A 21712-nucleotide genomic window follows, 5' to 3' on the forward strand; every position below is an offset into this window, starting at 1 on the left:
CACTACCCCCCCGCACCCCCACCCCCCACCCCCACCCCACCCCACCCCCGCCCCCAAGCATTTCCATATGACTTTAACACACTCTATATAGACTCTTGGAAGAGCTGAGTGGAAGAAGGGCTGTTCTGTTCAGTCCCTGCTGTGGATTTACCAAGAGATCCCTTGTGACTAGGGCTGTTATAATCAGTCTTCTGTGCCTAATGGTCAGACCACCCTGCTTCTGCTGATGGGGGAGAGAGCAGTGAATGAGACGCCTGCTCTGTGCCCAGAGAAAGCAGCGGTGTAAGTACTCACCCGTGGCATTCCACTTAACGAATAAGTTCTGAGCCTCTAGTATGTTCTAGGCCCTATATTTGCTCCAGAAACAAACACTCCAAAAAAGTTCACAGAAGAGACAGTTTTCCCAGTGGATCTCCTTCCACAATGTGGGTTAAGCGGCACTTTTTCTTGAATTAGATAGGAAGACGTGGAGCCAAAAAGACTCAACATTGCGTTAAACACACTTTGGCAAGGCAGGGGGATCTGGCTTCCATGAGCTGAATAGAAAAAGGAATAAGAAATAAGACATTTCTTGGGAGTGGCTACTTTGGCACTGATATTAAGAGAAAAAGCCTGAAGGATAAAAGAAGCTCCAGGCTAGGGTGTGGTCAGTAATACATCAAACAGGATGACAGCCGCTGGATCAACTGAGGTGCAGAAAAGTTCTGTATTCTCCACAGAAGGATCCCCTCCCACCTCCATCCCAGTAGCTTTCACCACATAAGAAGGAAAAATTTTATTCCACTGGGATAAAATTTTAAGGTTTGAAGTTTTACAGTATAATGGATAAAAGGGCTTCTCCTATAAAGCAAGCTGCTTTAGGAAATTAAATTATCAATAAATACGAGTAGCAGAATAGAATAAAATATTGGGTCTAGAGTTGGACAAACCTGTTCCATTATTTATTAGATGTGTGGCCTTGGACAAGTTATATTTTTCAACCTCAGTATCCCCATCTGGGTAAAGAAGTATAACACCCATTGTGGTAGAGAGACTCCAAAGATGGCCACCATCAATTCCTTGTCTCCATGTCTATGTGTGCTGCTCCAGCCATAAAAAGCCATAGTCCTTCCTCCCCTTGAATCTGGACTGGCCCTATGATTTGCTTTGACCAATAAATGAGGCAGAAGTGACCTACTCAACTTCCCAGGTTGGGCTTTAAGAGATCTGCAGCTTCTGGTTTTACACACATGCAATACTCCTTCTTCAAAGCCATGTGGAGAGCCTCGTACAGAGAGCCACAGCACTCCAGTTGACAGCCTCCAGCTGAGCTCTTGGCTGACAGCCAGTCATGTGAGTCAGCCATCTTGGACGTTTCAGCCTAGCTGAGCCACCAGATAATTGCAGCCCAGCAACAACACACAAAGCAGAAGAACTGCCCAGCTAAGTCCAATCCAGATTTAGAGCCTGTGCTCCGCGACGGGAGAGGCCGCAGCGGTGAGAGGCCCGCGTACCCCCCAAAAAAAAAAAAGAAACAAAGAAAACCCAGCAACAACACACAAAGCAGAAGAACTGCCCAGCTAAGTCCAATCCAGATTTATTAAAAACAAAGTCTCACAGAACATGAAACTTGATCAATGTAATCCATCAAAACAACAGGCTAAAGAAAAATTACATGATCATATCAGTAGATGCACAAAAAGCATTCGAAAAAATCCAACACCCATTTATGATTCAAAACTCCCGTAAACTAGAAATAGAGAGGACCCTCCTCAACTGAGTAAAGAACACCCACAAAAACCTACAGCTAACATCATCCGTAATGGTGAGTAACTAGAAGCTTTCCTGCTCAGATCAGGAAAAAGGTAAGGATGTTCCCTCTCATCACTCCTTCTCAACACTGTACTGGAAATCCTAGCTAATGCAGTAAGAGGAGAAAATGAAATATAAGGTATACAGAATGGGAAGGCAGAAATAAAACTGTCTTTGTATGCAGATAACATGACTGTCTATGTAGAAAAACCAAAGGATCGACATAAAAAACTCCTGGAATTAATAAGCAATTATAGCAAGGTTTCAGGAAACACGGTTAATATATATATATAAAGGTCAGTCGCTTTACTATGTATCAGTAATGGGGCTTCCCTGATGGCACAGTGGTTAAGAATCTGCCTGCCAATGCAGGGGACATGGGTTCGAGCCCTGGTCCAGGAAGATCCCGCATACCACGGAGCAACTAAGCCCATGCACCACAGCTACTGAGCCTGTGCTCTATAGCCCACGAGCCACAACTACTGGTGGTAGAGAGACTCCAAAGATGGCCACCATCAATTCCTTGTCTCCATGTCTATGTGTGCTGCTCCAGCCATAAAAAGCCATAGTCCTTCCTCCCCTTGAATCTGGACTGGCCCTATGATTTGCTTTGACCAATAAATGAGGCAGAAGTGACCTACTCAACTTCCCAGGTTGGGCTTTAAGAGATCTGCAGCTTCTGGTTTTACACACATGCAATACTCCTTCTTCAAAGCCATGTGGAGAGCCTCGTACAGAGAGCCACAGCACTCCAGTTGACAGCCTCCAGCTGAGCTCTTGGCTGACAGCCAGTCATGTGAGTCAGCCATCTTGGACGTTTCAGCCTAGCTGAGCCACCAGATAATTGCAGCCCAGCAACAACACACAAAGCAGAAGAACTGCCCAGCTAAGTCCAATCCAGATTTATTAAAAACAAAGTCTCACAGAACATGAAACTCGATCAATGTAATCCATCAAAACAACAGGCTAGGGCTTCCCTGGTGGCGCCAGTGGTTGAGAGTCCGCCTGCTGATGCAGGGGACACGGGTTCGAGCCCTGGTCCAGGAAGATCCCACATGCCGCGGAGCGGCTGGGCCCGTCCTAGCTAATGCAGTAAGAGGAGAAAATGAAATATAAGGTATACAGAATGGGAAGGCAGAAATAAAACTGTCTTTGTATGCAGATAACATGACTGTCTATGTAGAAAAACCAAAGGATCGACATAAAAAACTCCTGGAATTAATAAGCAATTATAGCAAGGTTTCAGGAAACACGGTTAATATATATATATAAAGGTCAGTCGCTTTACTATGTATCAGTAATGGGGCTTCCCTGATGGCACAGTGGTTAAGAATCTGCCTGCCAATGCAGGGGACATGGGTTCGAGCCCTGGTCCAGGAAGATCCCGCATACCACGGAGCAACTAAGCCCATGCACCACAGCTACTGAGCCTGTGCTCTATAGCCCACGAGCCACAACTACTGAGCCCATGTGCTACAACTACTGAAGCCCACGCACCTAGAGCCCGTGCTCTGCAACAAGAAAAGCCACAACAATGAGAAGCCCGCACACCACAACGAAGAGTAGCCCCCGCTCGCTGCAACTAGAGAAAGCCTGCATGCAGCAATGAAGACCCAATGCAGCCAAAAAATAAATAAACAAATAAATATATATCAGCAATTAACAAGTAGAATTTGAAATTAAAAACAACAGCACCCCCCAAAATGAAATATTTAGGTATAAATCTAACAAAATATGCATGTTATATATGAGGAAAACAACAAAACTCTGATTAAAGAAATCAAAGAAGAACTAAATAAATGGACATATATTCCACGCTCATGGAAAGACTCAATATTGTCAAGATATCAGTTCTTCCATACTTGATCTATATATTCAATGCAACCCAAATCAAAATCCTAGCAAGTTATTTTGTATATATCAACAAACTGACTCTAGAGTTTATATGGAGAGGCAAAAGACCCAGAACAGACAACACAATATTGAAGGAGAAAAACAAAGTCGGACAACCAGTACTATCCAACTTCAAGACTTACTAAAAAGCTATGGTAAGTGTGGCATGGGTAAAAGAACAGACAAAGAGATCCATGCAACAGAACAGACAGCCCAGAAATAGACCCACATAAATATACACAACCAATCTCTGACAAACAAGCAAAGGTAATACAGTGGAGCAAAGAGAGCCTCTTCAACAAAAGATGCTGGAACAAATGGACATCCACATGCAAAAAAAAAAGAATCCAGACACAGACTTTACACCCTTCACAAATGGACATCATAGATCTCAATGTAAAATGCTAAACTATAAAACTCCTGGAAGATAACATCAGAGAAAATCTAGATGACCTTGGACGTGGCAATGACTTTTTAGATACAACACCAAAGGCATAATCCATGAAAGAAAAAATTGATAACCTGGCTGGATTAAAATTAAAAAGTTTTGCTCCATGAAAGACACTGTAAAGGGAATGAGAAGACTAGCCACAGATTGGGAGAAAATATTTGCAAAAACATATCTTATAAAGAATTATTATCTAAAAGATACCAAAAACTGTTGAAAATCAACAGTGAGAAAATGAACAATCTGATTTTTAAATGGGCAAAAGTCCTCACCTGACAGCTCATCAAAGCATGTAGATGGCAAATAAACATATGAAAATATGCTCCACAATATACATCAGGGAAATGCAAATTAAAACAATAACAAGATACCACTACACACCTATTAGAATGGCCAAAATCTAAAACACTGACAACACCAAATGCTTACAAGGAGGTGGAGTAACAGGAACCCATTGCTGGCAGGAGTGCAAAATGATATAGCCTCTTTGGAAGAAAACTGGCAACTCTTCGGAAGAAAACTGTTTATAAAAATAAACATACCCTTAACATACAATTCAGCCATTGCTCCTTGGTATTTACCCAAAAGAGCTGAGAACTTATGTCCGTACAAAAACCTACACATGGATGTTTATAGCAGCTTTATTCATAATTGCCAAAACTTGGAGGCAACCGAGATGCCTTTAAGTAAGTGAATAAATAAACTGTGGTACATTCAGACAGTGGAATACTGTTCATCATGAAAAAGAAATAAGCCACCAAGCCATGAAAAGTCATGGAGGAACCTTAAATGCATATTAAGTGAAAGAAACAAATGTGAAAAGGCTACATACTGTATGATTCCAACTATATGATACTTTGAAACAGATAAAACTGGGAATTCCCTGGTGGTCCAGTGGTTAGGACTCTGCACTTCCACTGCAGGGGGCCCAGATTTGATCCTTGGTCAGGGAACTAGGATCCCACAAGGTGTGCACTGCTGCCAAAAAAAAAAAAAAAAAAAAAAAATTTTTTTTTTAAACTGAAATAGGTAAAACTATGGAGATGGTAAAAAGATAAGTGGTTGCCAGCGGTTAAAGGGGAGGGAGGGATGAATAGACAGAGCACAGAGGATTTTTAGGGCACTGAAACTACTCTGTATGATACTATGATGGATACATGTAATTTATACTTCTCAAAACTCACAGAATGAACACCACCAAGAATGCATCCTACTATAAACTGTGGACTTTGGATGATGATGATATATCAATACAGGTTTGTCAATTGTAACAAACTGTATCAACTCTGGCGCAGGATGCTGATAGTCAGGGAGGCTGCCAAGGCTTGCCAAGGGGCACTGAGTGCATAGAAGCTCTTTGTATTTCCTGCTCAATATTGCTGTGAACCTAAAACTGCTCTTAAAAAAACAGTCTAGGGGCTTCCCTGGTGGTGCAGTGGTTGAGAGTCCACCTGCCGATGCAGGGGACACGGGTTCGTGCCCCGGTCCGGGAAGATCCCACATGCCGCGGAGCGGCTGGGCCCGTGAGCCATGGCCGCTGAGCCTGCGTGTCCGGGGCCTGTACTCCGCAACGGAAGAGGCCACAACAGTGCGAGGCCCGCATACCCAAAAAAAAAAAGGTCAAAGAGATAGAAGACTGCTGTTTTAGCAAAAAAAAAAAAAAAAAAAACCAGTCTGTTTAAAAGGAAAAGAACCTCACAGAACAGTGAGAGATAATAAATGGCGGTAGTTGTTTTAAATCACAGAGCTTCAGGATGGTTTGTTAGGTAACAATGGACAACGATCACACCCATTTTATGGAAAAGACTGATGAACTGCTAACATCCATTCTTTCTTTCTTCCTCTATAATAAAACCCTTCGGTTTAGCTGGAAAAAAAAATGGCCTCCCAACCAAAGATTGCATTTACTCGCTTGCCTCATAGTTGATATGGCCACAGGACTAGGTTCTAACGAACAGTACATGAAAGAATATGACATAAGCACCTTTCAAGGTGATGCTCTAAAAAAAAAGAGAGGGTCTGTCCTCCCCCTTCCCTTCCATGATTCCTGCTGGGAAAAAAGCAAACATGGCAGCTGGAGTTGGAGCAGCCATCTCACATCATGAGGTGGAACCATATGTCAAGGATGGCAGAGGAACATGGTAGAAGCAGCCAGGGTCATGGATGCTATCCAGACACCATACCAGCCCTGACCACAGTTATTTTGGAGGCTATGTTTCTGCAGCCAAGCCTATCTTCTAAGTAACACACCATCTCACAGGGCTACTCTAAAGAGAGAATGAGACAGGGTACATAAAGTACCTAACATGGTGCCTGACATAGACCAGGTTAGTTCCTTGCACATGGGCCCTGAGAGCTCAGAGGCTCCAGCCAGGGAATACAGCTACTTGGACAGCCTTGACCAAACAGTCTTCATCTACTTTAGACAGTCAGTCTCTCCCATGGCTTTGAGTGGAACATATGTAGAATGCGGGCAAAGCTGATTCCAGTGATCCACAGGGAGGCAGCTGCTGGGGGCACAGCACTGTCAACTGTGCTTACCAAAACCTACCTTTGCCATTTTAAGTGACCACAGTTACTTTCAGCAAACTCCCCTGCCTTCAAGATAAAGTCCCGACTCCTCGGCCAAATGAATACACAATGTCATTCACAATCTATCTTGCTCTTTGATCTAAGCTCAACTCTTACCACTCTCCCTCCACGCACTACTCTCCAGCCCTACTGAGTGGTTTGGAGTTCCCAGGTCATGCTGTGTTTTCTCACACCCCAATGGCATTGCACATGCTGGTCCATTTGCCTGCAAACACATCTCTGTCCACAGAGCCTCTGCCCCTTTCTCTACTTGGCTGACTTCTGTTCTTCCTTAAAACAAGGCTCACCATCACCTCTAGGAAACTGTCCCTGACTACGGAAGAGATCACTCATGGACCCTCCAAAATTCTTTCTTCCATTCTTCCCCAGTATGAGAAGTTTTATGTAGCACACGGCCACCAAGCTAATGACAATATTTCCCAGCCTTCCAGCTGTGGCCAGGGAACTCAGTGCTGGCCAACTGGCGTGAGCAGAAGTGACAGGGCAATGTTTATTCCAAGCTGCCCTTAAAGGAAAGGAGGGCTGGCAGGAGGACTTGGTAATGAGTCCTCTTCAACATGTGCACAAAAGCACTGTGGACAGCAGAACAAGAAGAGTAAAGCAGTCCGGGCCTCCATGTGTCTCAGAGGAGTAATGGCGAGAGAGAAGTTAAAGAGGTTACTGCTAATTATGAATGCAAATCATCTCCATGGCCTTCAGTAGCCACTGAATCAAACCTTCTTATTACAGAAGACCAGCCACAGGATCACCCCAAAGATCCAGGATTAGGGTGGAAAACTCCACCAACTCAGGTCATTGATTCAAACTGTCCAAGACAGGAGGAAAGCAAAGCAGGGCTCAAGTCATCCTGAGCCCATGAGGCTATCTTCCTGAATCTTCCACCTCGGAGCACTCCCTCCTCCATCTTCCTTTCTTGAGACAAGTTTAGAAAAGTTGGGGCCTTACCTCTGGAGACTTTGTAAACTTCATAGAAAGAATAGAAGTGGAAGCCTAGGGAAGCAAACAGGTAAAAAGACAGTTCCCATCGGGGCAGCATTGCTCCTTGTGACAAAGGGTCCTGTGGCCCACGCTGAGAGTTTCTAGGAAGAGAAACAGAAATAAAAACATTAAACCATAAACATGACACTAGAGGACAGAATCTTACTTGTTCTCCCAGGGACCCATCACTATTCAAGGGGATACAGACATAACCCTCCTCCTATCACACCTCGTCCTGCCATGACCTTATCCCACCTGCATCACATCACACACACACACACACACACACACACACACACACACACACACCCTGCCTGCCCAGGGTGGGCAGGTGTCTCCTCCTGTGGAGTGGACCTTTAGAGAGTAGGGACCATGATCTCTGAGTCCCAGCACCCAGCACAGGACGTGGAATGTAGTAGGAAAGGACTACTAAATGCTCTACGAATAAATAATAAATTACTATTCAAAAGCCTGAATAAAAGAAAACCACAAATCATCTCCAAACCTCTTCTAAGCCAACAGCATTAACCTCCTTGTTCTCCCCTTCAAATGCCATCCCATAGTTGTTTATAAGAATGGATTAATAAAGCCACTCTGTCTTCCATCTTCTGGGCACTTCTTAAAAAGAAGTTAATAGCCTGCTAGTTGCCCATCCTGTATATGCAAGCTCCCTTCTTACACAGTAATTGAATTTCTATCTGAACACATGGATGCTGAGCTCAACTCTACAGTGTATCCAAGTGTGGACATTTGAATAGTTCTGGCTCTGAGGCTGTGGTCATCCCCTTCCTGCTGGGTGGAGTTGGAACAGCCACCTTTGGACCAAGAGGTAAAAGCCACATAGAAAAACAAGACAGAGTCGCCTCGGTCCCTGACCGCATGTACCACCCCACCTCAGCCCCACCCCCAAAACTGCCCTGAACCTCTTATATCTGGACCATTACATGAAAGAGAAATGCATCCCCAGGATATTTAAGCCTGTGCTGTTCTCGATCTCTCTGTTATGGCTGCCATGTCTATATTCTAAGTAATAAAGCAGGTAACAGAAAGTCCTAAAATGCTGCAAATTAAATGACCAGTTCCCAAATAACAAAGAGTTAACTAAATGTAAACCCTTTTATGGCCCTCATTGCTTTACTTAAACCTCTCAAATATGTCTCATTGTGGATGTCAAATTAAAATGAGCAAAATTTTAAGCCCCAAGCAAGCATTTCTAATATGTGACAGTAACACCAAAAATCAGAATTCACACATGAGCTCGTTTTACCTTCACAACAGCCAGGTGAAGTAGGTGGAGCAAGGGAGGTAGGCATTTACAGATGAGGAATGTGAAGCACAGTGAGGTCACACAATCAGAAATAACTGAGCCAGGGCTCAAATCCAGGTCTTGGGACTATTGGGCCCCCACCCCACTGCTCAGGTACAGCCACCAGCCCCATTAGCACCAGTTCACAGGGTTACTTGTCCTTAGAGCCTGGCTCCGAATCTGCCACACACAAAATCCTTTCTTCAGGCTACAGGGAGATGCAGCAGGAAGGGATATAAACTTTAGCTTTTGTAATAGGGAAGAACAAATCTGACTCCATGTTGGATCTGTTTTGTTTAACTTTTAACCTTTGTATTCTATTGCTTTTGCTACAAGTTTAAAATATTGCCTATAGCCTGAAACATACAGGAGAGCCCATTCCCTAAGGCTCTGACCTTTAATGGTATAACACTTTTTCATTCATATAGAGATAAAAAGTTGCAGGACAGAGAATAACATTTGTCTTGTTGGAGGTTCACAGGAACATCATAACCATCTGACCTACATGGACAGCTGCAAGAACAAAGGATCCTGACACCAAGATGTTTGCAACAACCAGCCACACCCTCTCTCCTTTCACTATAAAAGAAACCTGAATTCAAATTCAGGTAAGATGGTTCTTTGGGACACTAGTCCACCATCTTCTCAGTCTGCTGGCTTTCCGAATAAAGTCACTATTCCCTGCCCCAACACCTTGTCTCTCAATTTAGTGGCCTGTTGTGTGGTGATCAGTACGAGCTTGGGCTCAGTAACACTTTCATAAAATATGAGGTCAGAAATCAGTGGTGCTCCAACCAGAGGACCCTCTGGTCATTACCTAAAAGTTGCCAAGCCAGTCTAGTCTGAGTTTCTCCTGCAGATCTCCTAAAAAATCCAGAAGCAGCCACTCATGCTCTCAATCCCAAGCTGCCTAAGCCCTAGTACTTCAACAATGCCTTCTCAGGTTCCCCTACTACTTTTCAGAGCCACTTCTAACTTCATACATTTCTAGTCACACTTTATTTTTAAATACCTGGCATCTCCTAGAATATGTTAAGATTTCTTTCTGGAACTTTGTAGGAATATAGTAATTTTCAATTTAGTGGGAAGTGAATTTCAACCTCTGGGTTTCATACTGTCTCTCCTTTCCAAGGATGTTGGTATTACTATATTGGATGACTTCCTCAATTAGCAAAGAGCTGAACCCCTCTTCAAATGCTACTAAATTTGAACAAAAATAATCTTGGAGATTAAATCAAAGTTCCTGAAGCCCTGCTCTTTTGAACCTTTTCATGGACATTCTCCTTCTAGGACAGTTCCCCTGAATTAGTGATTTAACTGTCAGGAAACTAGAAAACTCAGCGTTATAACATTTTCCTTTTTGATGCTACTTTTAGCTACAGTGTATGTGTTTTGCAGACATATACACAAAGATACACAGTAATAAACAACAAAGCAGCAGGACTGTGTCCTCATATTTAAAATTTGGAGACTGGACCAAATAACCTCCTGCTGACAGCATATCAGGGAGAGATGCAGCCCTAGGGGAGACCGGGCTCTGCCGCTGACTGGCTGAGGAATTTAAGTGGATCACAACTTTCCAGATACGTTTCCTCATAGAGTTATTGAGTGGATTAAATGTAAAATGTTTACCCAGGGCCTGGCACAGAGCAAGCACTCAATAAACATTAGCTAAGATCTGTCCAGCAGGACCAGTTAGTGAATTTAATTCATCAGGAGCTTACCTAGCCAGAGCCCTGGTTTTCTTTCAGAATTGCTGACAGCTAACTGACCTTCCATGGGGAGAGGGGGTGAGCATCCTACCTGCTGCTGGGCCTTCTTCAGCTGATCGGCATGCCCAGAGTTCTCTCCAATTTCTCATCCCCATCCTCTTCCCACACTCGACCTACGGCCACCCCAGACAGCTAACAAACTGTCCTTGGGAGCCACCTGGAGAGCTTTCTGACCAGTGTCTCTTCTCACCACCTCTTTTCTTAGCCCCAAAGGAATTATATACAGTCCTCACTTTTCTTGCCTCATCATTCACAATCCCAGGAATGTGACCTCAAAACACCACCACCACACAGACACCCACCTGTCCTTCTTAACAGATCTTTCTTCCTTAATACTTTTGTCCAACTCTTGTCCACTTATCTCAAGAAAATTCCTCTCCCCAGTGTTTCCCCCCCTCCCTGTTCATTTCAGCTGTGCACTCAGAGAGCCAATCAGAGTAGATATGTTTTAAAGGATTCAATGACACAACACAAAGCTGTACCTTTGGGAATGTAACTAGAACTTTTTTTTTTTAATGTCCAAACCCATAAACGTTCCTAAAAACTCTCTCAGAGAATTCTCAAGTGTGTATGTCTCATTTTCTAAACATGCTTATGTTCTTCTTTAGGCATAAGCTACCATGATGAAATCAAAGAAGCCCTTACTCAAATGTGTAAGTAATGCCTCTTTTCTGTTTTTCATGCATAAGATTCAGTCCTGCAGCAACATTATCAGCTAAGTGGGCATCCATTTGATAGCTTAGAAACTCGTCACCATTTATAACATGATTTCTATAGGAAACAGCCAATCTACAGCAACATAGCCTGTTTTTAAGTAGGAAACTACCTGATCGATCTATATAAAGGAGGTTATAGTACTGATATGTGAGAGCTGAGGCAGGTTGCTGGGATGTCTGATGGTGAAGATGTGTCTGAGAACACTTCCACTTTGGTGGGGATACTGGTCAGGACTGTGAGGGAGAAAAAATGGGGATAGTTTAGGAGCCAAGTGGGGGAGGGTCTTAAACCTATATGATGACAGGCTCAGATCTGATTACCTGAAGAAACCTAAGGCTTGTGAGCCAGCACATTTAATTTTTTCATGAAGCTTCAGGAAGAAGCCCTTTGACATAGCAGTAGACTAAAGGCAGGGAGGTCAGCGATTCAGGCTCTCAGTGGGAAGTGGAGAGAAAGTGCTGGAACCGAGCAACAGAGAGGAGGGAAAATTAAGTTGCACCTGGCACCAAAATTAGTCCAGGAGGCATTGGGGCCGAAGGCGGGGGGGCGGAGGAAAATAAAGGACATAAAATAGCATCTCCAAAGCTGTCAAGACTACAGTGTCTCAAAGCTGAATATTATTGATGAAGGTGAGAAACAGGCACAAAGTGAAGACAGAGAGAAAATGCATTTAAGATTAGGTCTTGGAAGAAAATCATAGCAGAGGTTTCCCTGGGATTAGGGGAAAGAAGTCAAACTGGAGGAACAAGATTTCTCTACCCCCATACTGGGTATAAGAGCCCCAAGCTGGGTATTTCCAAAAAGTATTATATTTATCTGGGAACTGTAGAACTCAAGCGGCCTACATAATAAAATCTTAGCTGGAAAATGGCAAGAATTCCTCAGCTAAGAGGGATTTTACTATACTGAAGCAATGTACATTTGCGTTCACATTGTAATTTAACACTCCACCTGCTTTCAAAGATGCCATCCACTCTCATTCTCACCAGGAGGGCTAACTGTTGTTAGCTCTTTTTTCAGGAATCAGAATCTTGCTCAGAGAAAGGACGTGATCTGCCCAAGGATCCAGAGAAGCCAGCCATGGAGCAAAAAATAGAACCCAAGTTCTCAACTCCCACTCTCTTAGGCAGAAATCCTGTTCTCTACTCTTGGCAGAAAAGTATAGCTCACTGTGCCAGAGCCTGAAGTGTGCATACACGTAACTTCTGTAAGATGCTTTTCCCCAGTAACTTCTAATATCTTTTCAAAAGTCTTTTACCTTTATTGTTGATAAATACAACAAATGGATTCCAACACTCCCACTTTAAATTCTTTTCTGCTCTTCGCCCTTGATATTTAGCACTAAATGAGCTTTCACCAAATACTCCCATGCACCAGAGGACTTTAAAACGGCACCCTCAGCATGAAGCTAACAATCTCCAGTGGCATCACCATCATCACTCCCAACTAACTAAACTGAAATTTTTCTCTACTGAGCTTACCCAGAGTTTAGCAACTGCTGTACTACAATAAGTAGTATTTACAGATTACCTATGCTGAGAAAGCACTTTACAAGTATTCTTTCATTTAATCTCCATAACAACTCTTTGAGATTGGTACTTCTGGTATCCTCATTTAACACAAAAGATAACCAAAGCCCAGAAGGATCAAGAAACCTGCCCCAAATCACACAGCTAGTAAGCAGCAGAGCTTAGATTCATACTCATCAAGTCTAATTCCAGAGCCTTCTCTCACCCACCTCCCTATTCTTACAGAGCTCACAGGATTCATTTTTTCAACATCTATGACAAAATCAATTCATTGGGAAAGCTAGAAGATAATATAAGCTATATACATGCAAAAGAATTTAAAGTTATGTATAACGTAGATACACCCCAGGAAGAAAATCAACTAGATGTAATCAAAATACACATGAAACATCTAACTCGTACATTCCTTAGAAGATTTACTGAAGAAGACAAACTAAACCAAACCAATTTACCTCGGAAATAAGAGGGGAAAGTCGGGAGCTATATAGAGGTAAGGGCTGAATAACATTGAAATAGTTCTAAATTTAGGAACAAATGAGCATTCTGGAAACCACAAAGTAATAAAGTAAAAGGAACTATGCCCACTGAAATGACAATGGCTTTGAAGAAAAGAAAATATAATAGTAGAGCAATATTCTAGCACATTTGGAAAAGATGTTAGCAGACTTTTGCTCTTTTCCAGGTAGAATTTGATGAAACCTATTTTGCAGATTATAAATTACATGACTTTCACCAGGAAAACCAGGCCCAGATTCATCGTGTCCTCTCACAGTACAGTGTTCTCCAAATCCTGCTTAAGAGTCTTACAAAGAATCTTATTCTTCTACCCACATGATACTACGGAGAAACGCTTTTCCAAACCCAGAAAGCCTTCACCAACGCACTGGAATGATCAGCTAGATTGAAGAGGTCCATTGGGCTGGGCAAAAGTCTAATTACAGAATATTTAAAAATACATATCACTACTTCTAAATATGCACCAAATGTTATGTATCACTGTGCAATAAACCATCCCGAAACCCAGTGGCTTAAAATAACAAGATCTATTCTCTCTTGTGATTCTATGGGATGGCAATCTGGACAGTTCTTCTGATCTCACCTGGCATCACTCATATGACTAAGTCACTGCATGGCTCAAGGAAACTGGAGAGGACAACATGATCTCACCCACATGTCTGGCATTTTGTGCCAGCTGTCAGCTAGGTGCCTTACTTCTCCTCCATGTGGGCACTCATCCTCCAGTAGGCTGGACCCTTCATAGAATGGTGGCTTCAGGGTCTTAAAAGAACAAAGGCAAGAGGTGCAAGGTCTCTTAAGGACCAGGCTCCAGAATTCAAAGAACACTGTATTGGTCAAGAGCCCAGCCCAGATTCAAGGGGGAAGAGAGAACAGCTTCCATCTCTTTACTGGAGGAACAGCCATGGCACCTAAAAAAGGGGCGGGGATGTGGCTTACCATACCAGTATGTTAGAATTCCTAATAAATAAAATCTAGAAAGTTAGTGGAACAACTACATCTCACAGTAGGTCTTTATTACATAAAATGTCACAAAGGTTGAGAGAGATGTATATTTTAAAGAATTACATTCTCAAATCAAAATTTCAAAATCGATATTGTCATCTGGTCTAATCTCCAGCCCGTTTGGGAATTCCTTTTACAATAAGCTACCTGACCACTTCCAGAAACACTGCAAGGCAGGGAAACTCTGTTTCTAAGAAGTTCTTATTGTTATCATCTTTTTTTTTCTTAAACTGAGTCAAAATCTGCCCCTCTATTTCTAAAAAACGTTCTGCTACTAGTCCTATTGTACCTGCAGGAACTAAAAGCACAGAGGCCGGATAGTATGATAGTTTAGAGGATGGCTCTGGAGTCAGAATGCCAAAGGCTGAATCCCAGCTTTGCTACTTTCTAGCTGTGTGACCCAGCACAAGTTGCATGACCTCACTGTGCCTCAATGTCCTTACTTATGAAATAGAGATAATAATAACCCTCAGAGAGTTGCTGTGAGGATTAAACGGGTTTACAAAGAGATAGAATATTACCTTGGCCATAATAAGCTCTAAAATGCTCATTCTTGTTGTGTTTAATATTACTGCTACTATTAAGTATACTGAAAGGCTTAATTATTCTTGCCAATCCTACTCCTTCAAATATTCAGAGATAATGAATGCTCCCCGCTCCATCCCAAGCCCTCTTCCAGGACAAACCCCCATGCTTCCTTCAACCATTTCAGTGGCTTGCTTCCCAGACCCTTTCCCATTCTGTTAGTTGTCTCTTTATAGTATAGGTATCTAAAGCTGAAGCCAAAATTCCAGCTGTGGCAGAGCAAGAGTAGGACAAGACCATCGTTTCTCTTCTTCCGAAACTATACTTCAAATAGTGAAATCTTAGACTCATTCCTGCATTCGACAATTATCAGTGAGCTCCTACTGAAGATCAGGAACTGCACTATTTGTGACGGCAAAATATAAAGATTCCGTCTGTAGGATCCCCCAAATATAGCTACCCCAGAAACGTCCATGCCCTAATCCCTGAACATGTAAAAATATGTTACCTTACATGGCAAAGGGACTTTGCAGATGTGATTAAGTTAAAGATCTTGAGATGAGGACATTATCCCTGATTATCTATGTGGGCCCATGTAATCACAAGGGTCATTCTAAGAAGGAAGAAGGAGGGTCAGAGACAGAGAGGAGATATGATGATGGAAGCAGAGGTTAGAGTGATAACACTTTGAGAATGGAGGAAGGGGCCAAGAACAAAGGAATGGTAGAGGCAGAGAACAGCAGCAACGAAGAAAGACACCACTCCTCTGCCTCGCCCCCCCACCACTCCAAGCCTCCAGAAGGAATGCAGCCCTGCCACCCCATTGTGGACTTCTGATCCCCAGAACTGTAGGTAATCAATTTCTGTTGTTTGAAGCCACTAAGTTTGTGGTCATTTTTTACAGAAACTAATATGCTACCCCTGCCCTCAATTAGTTCATGGCCTAGTGGAAAGAAAGTACCTAATTAAAAGGATTTATATAAAACATCAGAATATTTTAATCTAGTTGATATAAACTTTAAAAACTTAAATTGCAGGAAAATGAAACCTGAAAACAAAATTTTGCATTCAGTTCTCAACTTAGGATTTTTTTGGCTTCTGTCTCACACTGATATCAATCTTAATATCAAACATAACTCTTAAGTCCTTTTATATGAACTGCCCTTAAGCCAGATCTCTGCTGTTAAAGATTGGCAGAAAAGGAGTCAGATTTATAAGCCCCTAGTTCAGAAAAGCTACTGATGTGATATTGTATCCTTTCCCCGGAAAATTCCCAACCTATTTTAAGCCTATTTAATCACCAAGAATCATGTCCACCACATCTTACACTCCCCAGATTAGAGCCATCTGAATGAATCAAATTTTTTAATAATATATATTAAGTAAACTTTGTATTAAAGTATGCTTAGATAAAGAAAAAAAAATGTAAGGCTTTCAAAAAGCAGACTCACGCCAGGAATTACTGCTCAGATAAAAAACTGAATGCCCCTTCTGTTCTTTCCTTATAACTCCACTAAAGGTGACCACTAGCCTGACTCCTAACGCCCTAGTTTATTTAGTTTTGCCCATTTTCGGACTTCAAAAAAAAAAAAAAAATGGAATCACATAGCACTTACTCTTGTGTCTACCTTCTTTTTGCTTCGCTTTATATTTGTGAGGCTCATCCATGCTGTGTATAAAGCAATAATTTGTTCATTCTTATTACTGTGGAGTATTCCATTGTATAAGCAATTTACTTAGGCTTTTGTCCATTCTACTATTGATGAACCCATGGGTTGTTTCCAACTTGGGGCTATTAGGAAATAATACTGCTCTGCATATTCTTTTACATGTCTTTTGGTACAAATACACCTGTCTTACTGCTTAGTGTTTATCAAAGAATGATAGACCCTAAACAGGAAGCCAGGTCATAGGGGATGTGTATGTCCATCTTTAGTAAATGATACTGCAAAACAATTTCCAAAAGTTACACTAATTTTCATAACAATCAGCAATGTATGAGAAGTTCAGTTTTCCATATCCTAACAAATGCTCAGCATTGACAGATTTTTTGGTTTGTTTTTAGCCACTCTGTTGAGTATAGAGTGATATCCCATTGTAGTTTTAATTTGCATTTCCCTAATTACTAATGAGGTTAACCACTTTTTCATATGTTTATTGGGAATCTGGAAATCTTTTGGGGAAGTGACTTGCCCGTTTTTCTACTGGGCTTTTTCTCAATGATTTGTAAAAATTATTTCTACATTCTGGGTATGAGTCCTTTATTGGACATAACTATCACAAATACCTTCACCCATTCTGTAGCTTGCCTTTTTACTCTCTTTATGGAATCTTTAGATGAACCGTAGTTCTTACCAATATCTTCCTTTATAACTACTGCTTTTTGTGTCTTAGTCAATAAACCTTTGTCATAAAGGTGTTTTACTTTGCTTTCTTCCAGAAGCTTTCTTGTTTCAGATTTCACATTTAGATGTATGATGTATCTTGATTAATTTTTGTGTATGGGGTGAGGTAGATGATCAAAATTCATCTTGTCCATTTGCAATATCCAATTGGCCCAGCGTCATTTACTGAAAAGGCCGTCCTTTCTCCAGAGCACTGCAGTGCCACTTCTGTCATAAATCAAGAGACCTCATACAGGTGAGCCTGTTTATGGATTCTCTACTCAGTTCTGTGGTCTGTCTAGCCCTGTGCCAACACCATGCTGACAAACTACGTACAGTACTATCTATTAGCTTAAGTTTTCCAATTTTGTTCTTTTACTTAGATTGTCTAGAATTTCCAAATATATTTTAAAATTGGCTTACTATTTTTGGAAAAACTCTGCTGGGATCTTGATTGGGATTATACTGAATGCACACATTTATTTCTAGAGCAATGACTTACCCTTCATTATTTTAAAACTTTAAATTCTCTCAATATTGTTTTAGTTTGCAAAGAATTTTTTATCACAAATGGGTGTTGAAGTTTATCAAGTAATTTTTCTCCTTTATTCTGTGACTGCGGTTAATTTATTGATTTTCTAATGTTAGACAAAGTTTACATTCCTGGAATAAATCCAACTCAGTCATGGTTTAGTATCCTATAAATATAGGTATAGGTCGCTAGATTTGATTTACCAATACCCATTTTAGGGCTTTTGCATCTTTTCTGTGAGAGTTTGGACTATAGTTTCTTGTAATCTCCTTATCAAGCTTTAGTAACAAGGTTATGCTGGCCTTATAAAAGCAGTCAGGGAGTATTCCTTCTTTTTCATTTTTTTTAAATGTCTGTAATATTGCACTAGTGACACCATCTGGGCCTGGAAATTCTGCTATGAAAAGATTTTTAATTACATATTAAATTTCTTTATAGATATGGAACTATACAGATTTTCTAGTTCTTATGTCTTATGAGGTATTTTACTGAAAAAACTTGTCCATTTCAACTGAATTTTCAAATGTATTACCATAAAATTGTTCATAATAACATGTGAAGATTTTTTAAATGTCTGTAGGATATGTAGTGATAACTCCGTTTTTCTTCCCTGACACTGGTAATACCATACACCATTGGAGGGAAGGAAGGGAAGATGGTCATGCATTATATGACACAAATAAATCCACTATCACTGGAATATTCTTCAGCAGAATTACGCACAGAAGGAGCAAGAGAGGTAGAGCATATAAACAATCCAGCAATTCTCTCTCAACAGCTTTTATCACCAGAAACAACTGTGCACCTGCAGAAGAGGAGACACAGACTGAAGGAGAAGGAAACAGCCATTAGTAATGCTGTAGGGTGGCCAGCAAGAATGTGGAAGAAGAAAAACCACCACTAGTTGGGTTTGTAACCTAGATACCCAGCCTTCCACCCACAAAATGTCCACAGGCAGAATTCAGGAGGCCATGAACTTAAAACTTCTTTTCTCATATGTCTGTATTTTCACGAACCTCTAACTGAAATTCAGAATTTCATTTGATTGTAAGTGAGAAGAGCAAATCACACTAGTAAGAGCATTTCTGGTGACTGTCACCAATAAGTGTCACAAATTCCGTCGTACTACAGTGCAGCTGTTGCAAATACTGCAAAACATCATTTACATGGGCATCACTACTTTGAAATTCTGAGACTTACCTGATACAGCCCTGAATTTTGTCACTTAATGCACTAATCAAGAAAAAAATTACTATTATAAATGTTGGGGTTTTTACACTATTTTGATCACTGTTTCAATATAATTTGTAACTCTATGTATTTTAAAATGCCTTTTAAAAATTGGCTTCCCCAGACTCCAAAGAAGTCCATGGCACAAAAAAAGGGTAAGGAACCCCTACAAAGAATCAAGAATCTCACCCAAGCCATGGATCTCCCAGGCAACAGTTAAGGAGCACTTCCCTTTGGCCAGGCCCTGGCCTGGAAGAAGACACACAGATGAGTAAGGCTCACCCTGGCTAGTTCCTGACATTACCTTCAGAGTTCCCACCAACATCTAGCCACCCACAAAAATGACTGCTCTCTCTAAAGACTTGGCCTTCACTCTAAGTTAGTCCATATAACTTACTTCCCAAGGAGGGGGCAAAGTAAACAGCAGATAAAGCATAGGTTTTGACCCAGAAAGAGGAGTGCAAAACCCGATCCCAACACTTACTTTTTGTGGCTCTGGCATCTCTTCTAAGTATTCCTTTCTTCTGCTGTGAAAAGGGCTAACACTAGGTATCCTTCCCAGTTATTAAAAGGTTTAAAAATAATGGATTTAAAGCACCTGACAAGCACATCGTCCCCATCACTATTAGCTGAATCTTTCTCAAGTCAGAACTGACTGTTCCTATCCAACACTTAATCACAGTTAGGGGTTGCCACTGAGAAAGGAGGGAGACATATTGTAAGAAAGGCGGAACATGAAGAATGAAAGGGAAAAAAAATCATACTTATTCTTCAAATTCCAGTATAAAAACCACCCCCTCCTCAGGAAAGCCTTCCCTCTCCTCTCCTTGTGTTCCCATAGCACTTATCACATGCAAGTAAACGCCTAGCTGTGCGAATGAATGAAGGAGGAATACAAATCAGAAAGGGACAGAAACAGTGAGTCGCACCCCCATATAATGTAAACCACCGAGGATACCAACTGGCTAGCCTGACTGCCCTGATCCAAGAGCCACGAAGTAACGAAGCAGCACATTTCTTACCACCAGTGCTATCCATCCTAGTACCTCTCTCGCCCACTTTGTAGGGATTGAAAGGAGGAGGGCCTTTCCACATCAAGACTGATGCCACCTAAAGGCCACACGTAGAAAAAAAGAGGGAAACTGAGTCCGGAGAGTAGAAAGCAAAAGAAGTCTCTAACTTTGGGGGTCACTGGAGCCGCAGCAGTCAGGCAGGCGCACTTCTAAGATCGCCAAGGGGACCGGCGTCCACACTTCCAGCAACAGTGCCAGAAACTGGGGACGAAGCCAAGGAAGGGGGACGCTGGCATGGGCGTGAGCAGACTCGGCCGGCCGAGGAGAACGCAGCCTTGACCCGGGCGCACGCCCCCCCCGACCCCCACCCCGCGCCTTTGTCTCCGCTCCTCTGCCCCGCCCTCGGGCGCGCACGCAGGGACGGGAATTGGAAACAGAAAGCGTATCGCGCGTTTCTTTTTCTCAACCGAGTCAATCGAAGCAGAAAGTCAACACCTAACTTCCCGAGGACCCACTACGGTCACCAGCTACCAACCTCCGGGCTGTCCCGGGTGGCGGCGGCGTTGGTGACGCTCACGCGCGCCCCGAGTTCCCAACAACCCTCTCCGCACCTCCGAGTTGGCGGCGGCGGCGGCGACAGGCTTCCCGGGAAGCCGCCCTCTTCCCCGGGAGCGGTGGTTGGAGGACCAGCCCCGCGCGCGTCCTCGGAGCACGTACCCGCCGCCGCCGTGCCCGCGCGCGCCGCTCCAGGCCGCCGGGCTCGCAAGCAGGCGGCGCCCCGGGAGCGGTGGCGAGCAGGCCGCGCGGCTGGAGGGGACCCGCGGGAGGACTGCCCGCCACTCCGCTCCCGGAGCGCCTGGCGCCGGCCCGCGAAGCCCCAGCCCCCGCTCACCCGTGGGCCCCGGTGCCTGCGCCCAGCAGCGCACGGACCTATCCACCCCCGGTTAATTGCAGGCCTGGGGCTGCAGGTTTGGGAGCGGAAGTCACCTGAAGTCCAGCCCCAGTGGTCCCCACGTACGTTTTGTACGCGAAAGGAGGTAGCTCGGTGGGGTGGAAAGAGGGCGGGCCTTGCCGCTCGGGCGGCTTCTGGAGACTTGTGTGAATTTAGCCCCTGTGAGCCTCCTTGTCCTTCTCTGTAAAGCGGAAATAAGCTTCCCGGCTTTCCTGGAGAATTAGAGTGAAGACCAAATGGGATGAACTTCATGAACTGTAAAGCAGCTTACAAAAAAGATCAGCACTGCAAAATGTATATCAGTGATTTTGAATAGGTCGTAAAAGAGTGGAAGATCTGAAGCTGCCTTGGACCGTGACTTTATGCCAGGTGTTACTCAGAGGCCTCCAACGCCAAGGCTGCCAGAGTTCCACAGACTTACCTGGGCAGGAGAATCACCTGGGCTCTTGTTGAAACCGCTGGCACCTGGATCCCTCTTCAAACCAAAAGAATCAGACTCCCCAAGGGAGGGGTGTTTCAGGTGGTTCTG

At 42.9% G+C, this 21712-nt stretch overlaps 1 protein-coding gene across 1 annotated transcript in view; it reads right to left on the reverse strand.

The window, feature by feature from the left end:
* Window positions 1–20782, reverse strand: part of HHAT (hedgehog acyltransferase) — a 364592-nt gene extending 343810 nt beyond the window's left edge. Inside the window, exons 1-4 of the mRNA XM_055084098.1 lie at window positions 20767–20782; window positions 20241–20328; window positions 19703–19772; window positions 7670–7803 (exon numbers count right to left, since the gene is read on the reverse strand). Coding sequence (XP_054940073.1) covers window positions 7670–7760 — 91 coding nt within the window. The 5' untranslated portion in view covers window positions 7761–7803; window positions 19703–19772; window positions 20241–20328; window positions 20767–20782. The remainder of the gene's footprint in view (window positions 1–7669; window positions 7804–19702; window positions 19773–20240; window positions 20329–20766) is intronic.
* Window positions 20783–21712: the final 930 nt, after the last annotated feature.

The sequence above is a fragment of the Physeter macrocephalus genome, chromosome 4 (assembly GCF_002837175.3).
Source record: "Physeter macrocephalus isolate SW-GA chromosome 4, ASM283717v5, whole genome shotgun sequence".
In the NCBI taxonomy this organism is placed as follows: Eukaryota; Metazoa; Chordata; class Mammalia; order Artiodactyla; family Physeteridae; genus Physeter; species Physeter macrocephalus.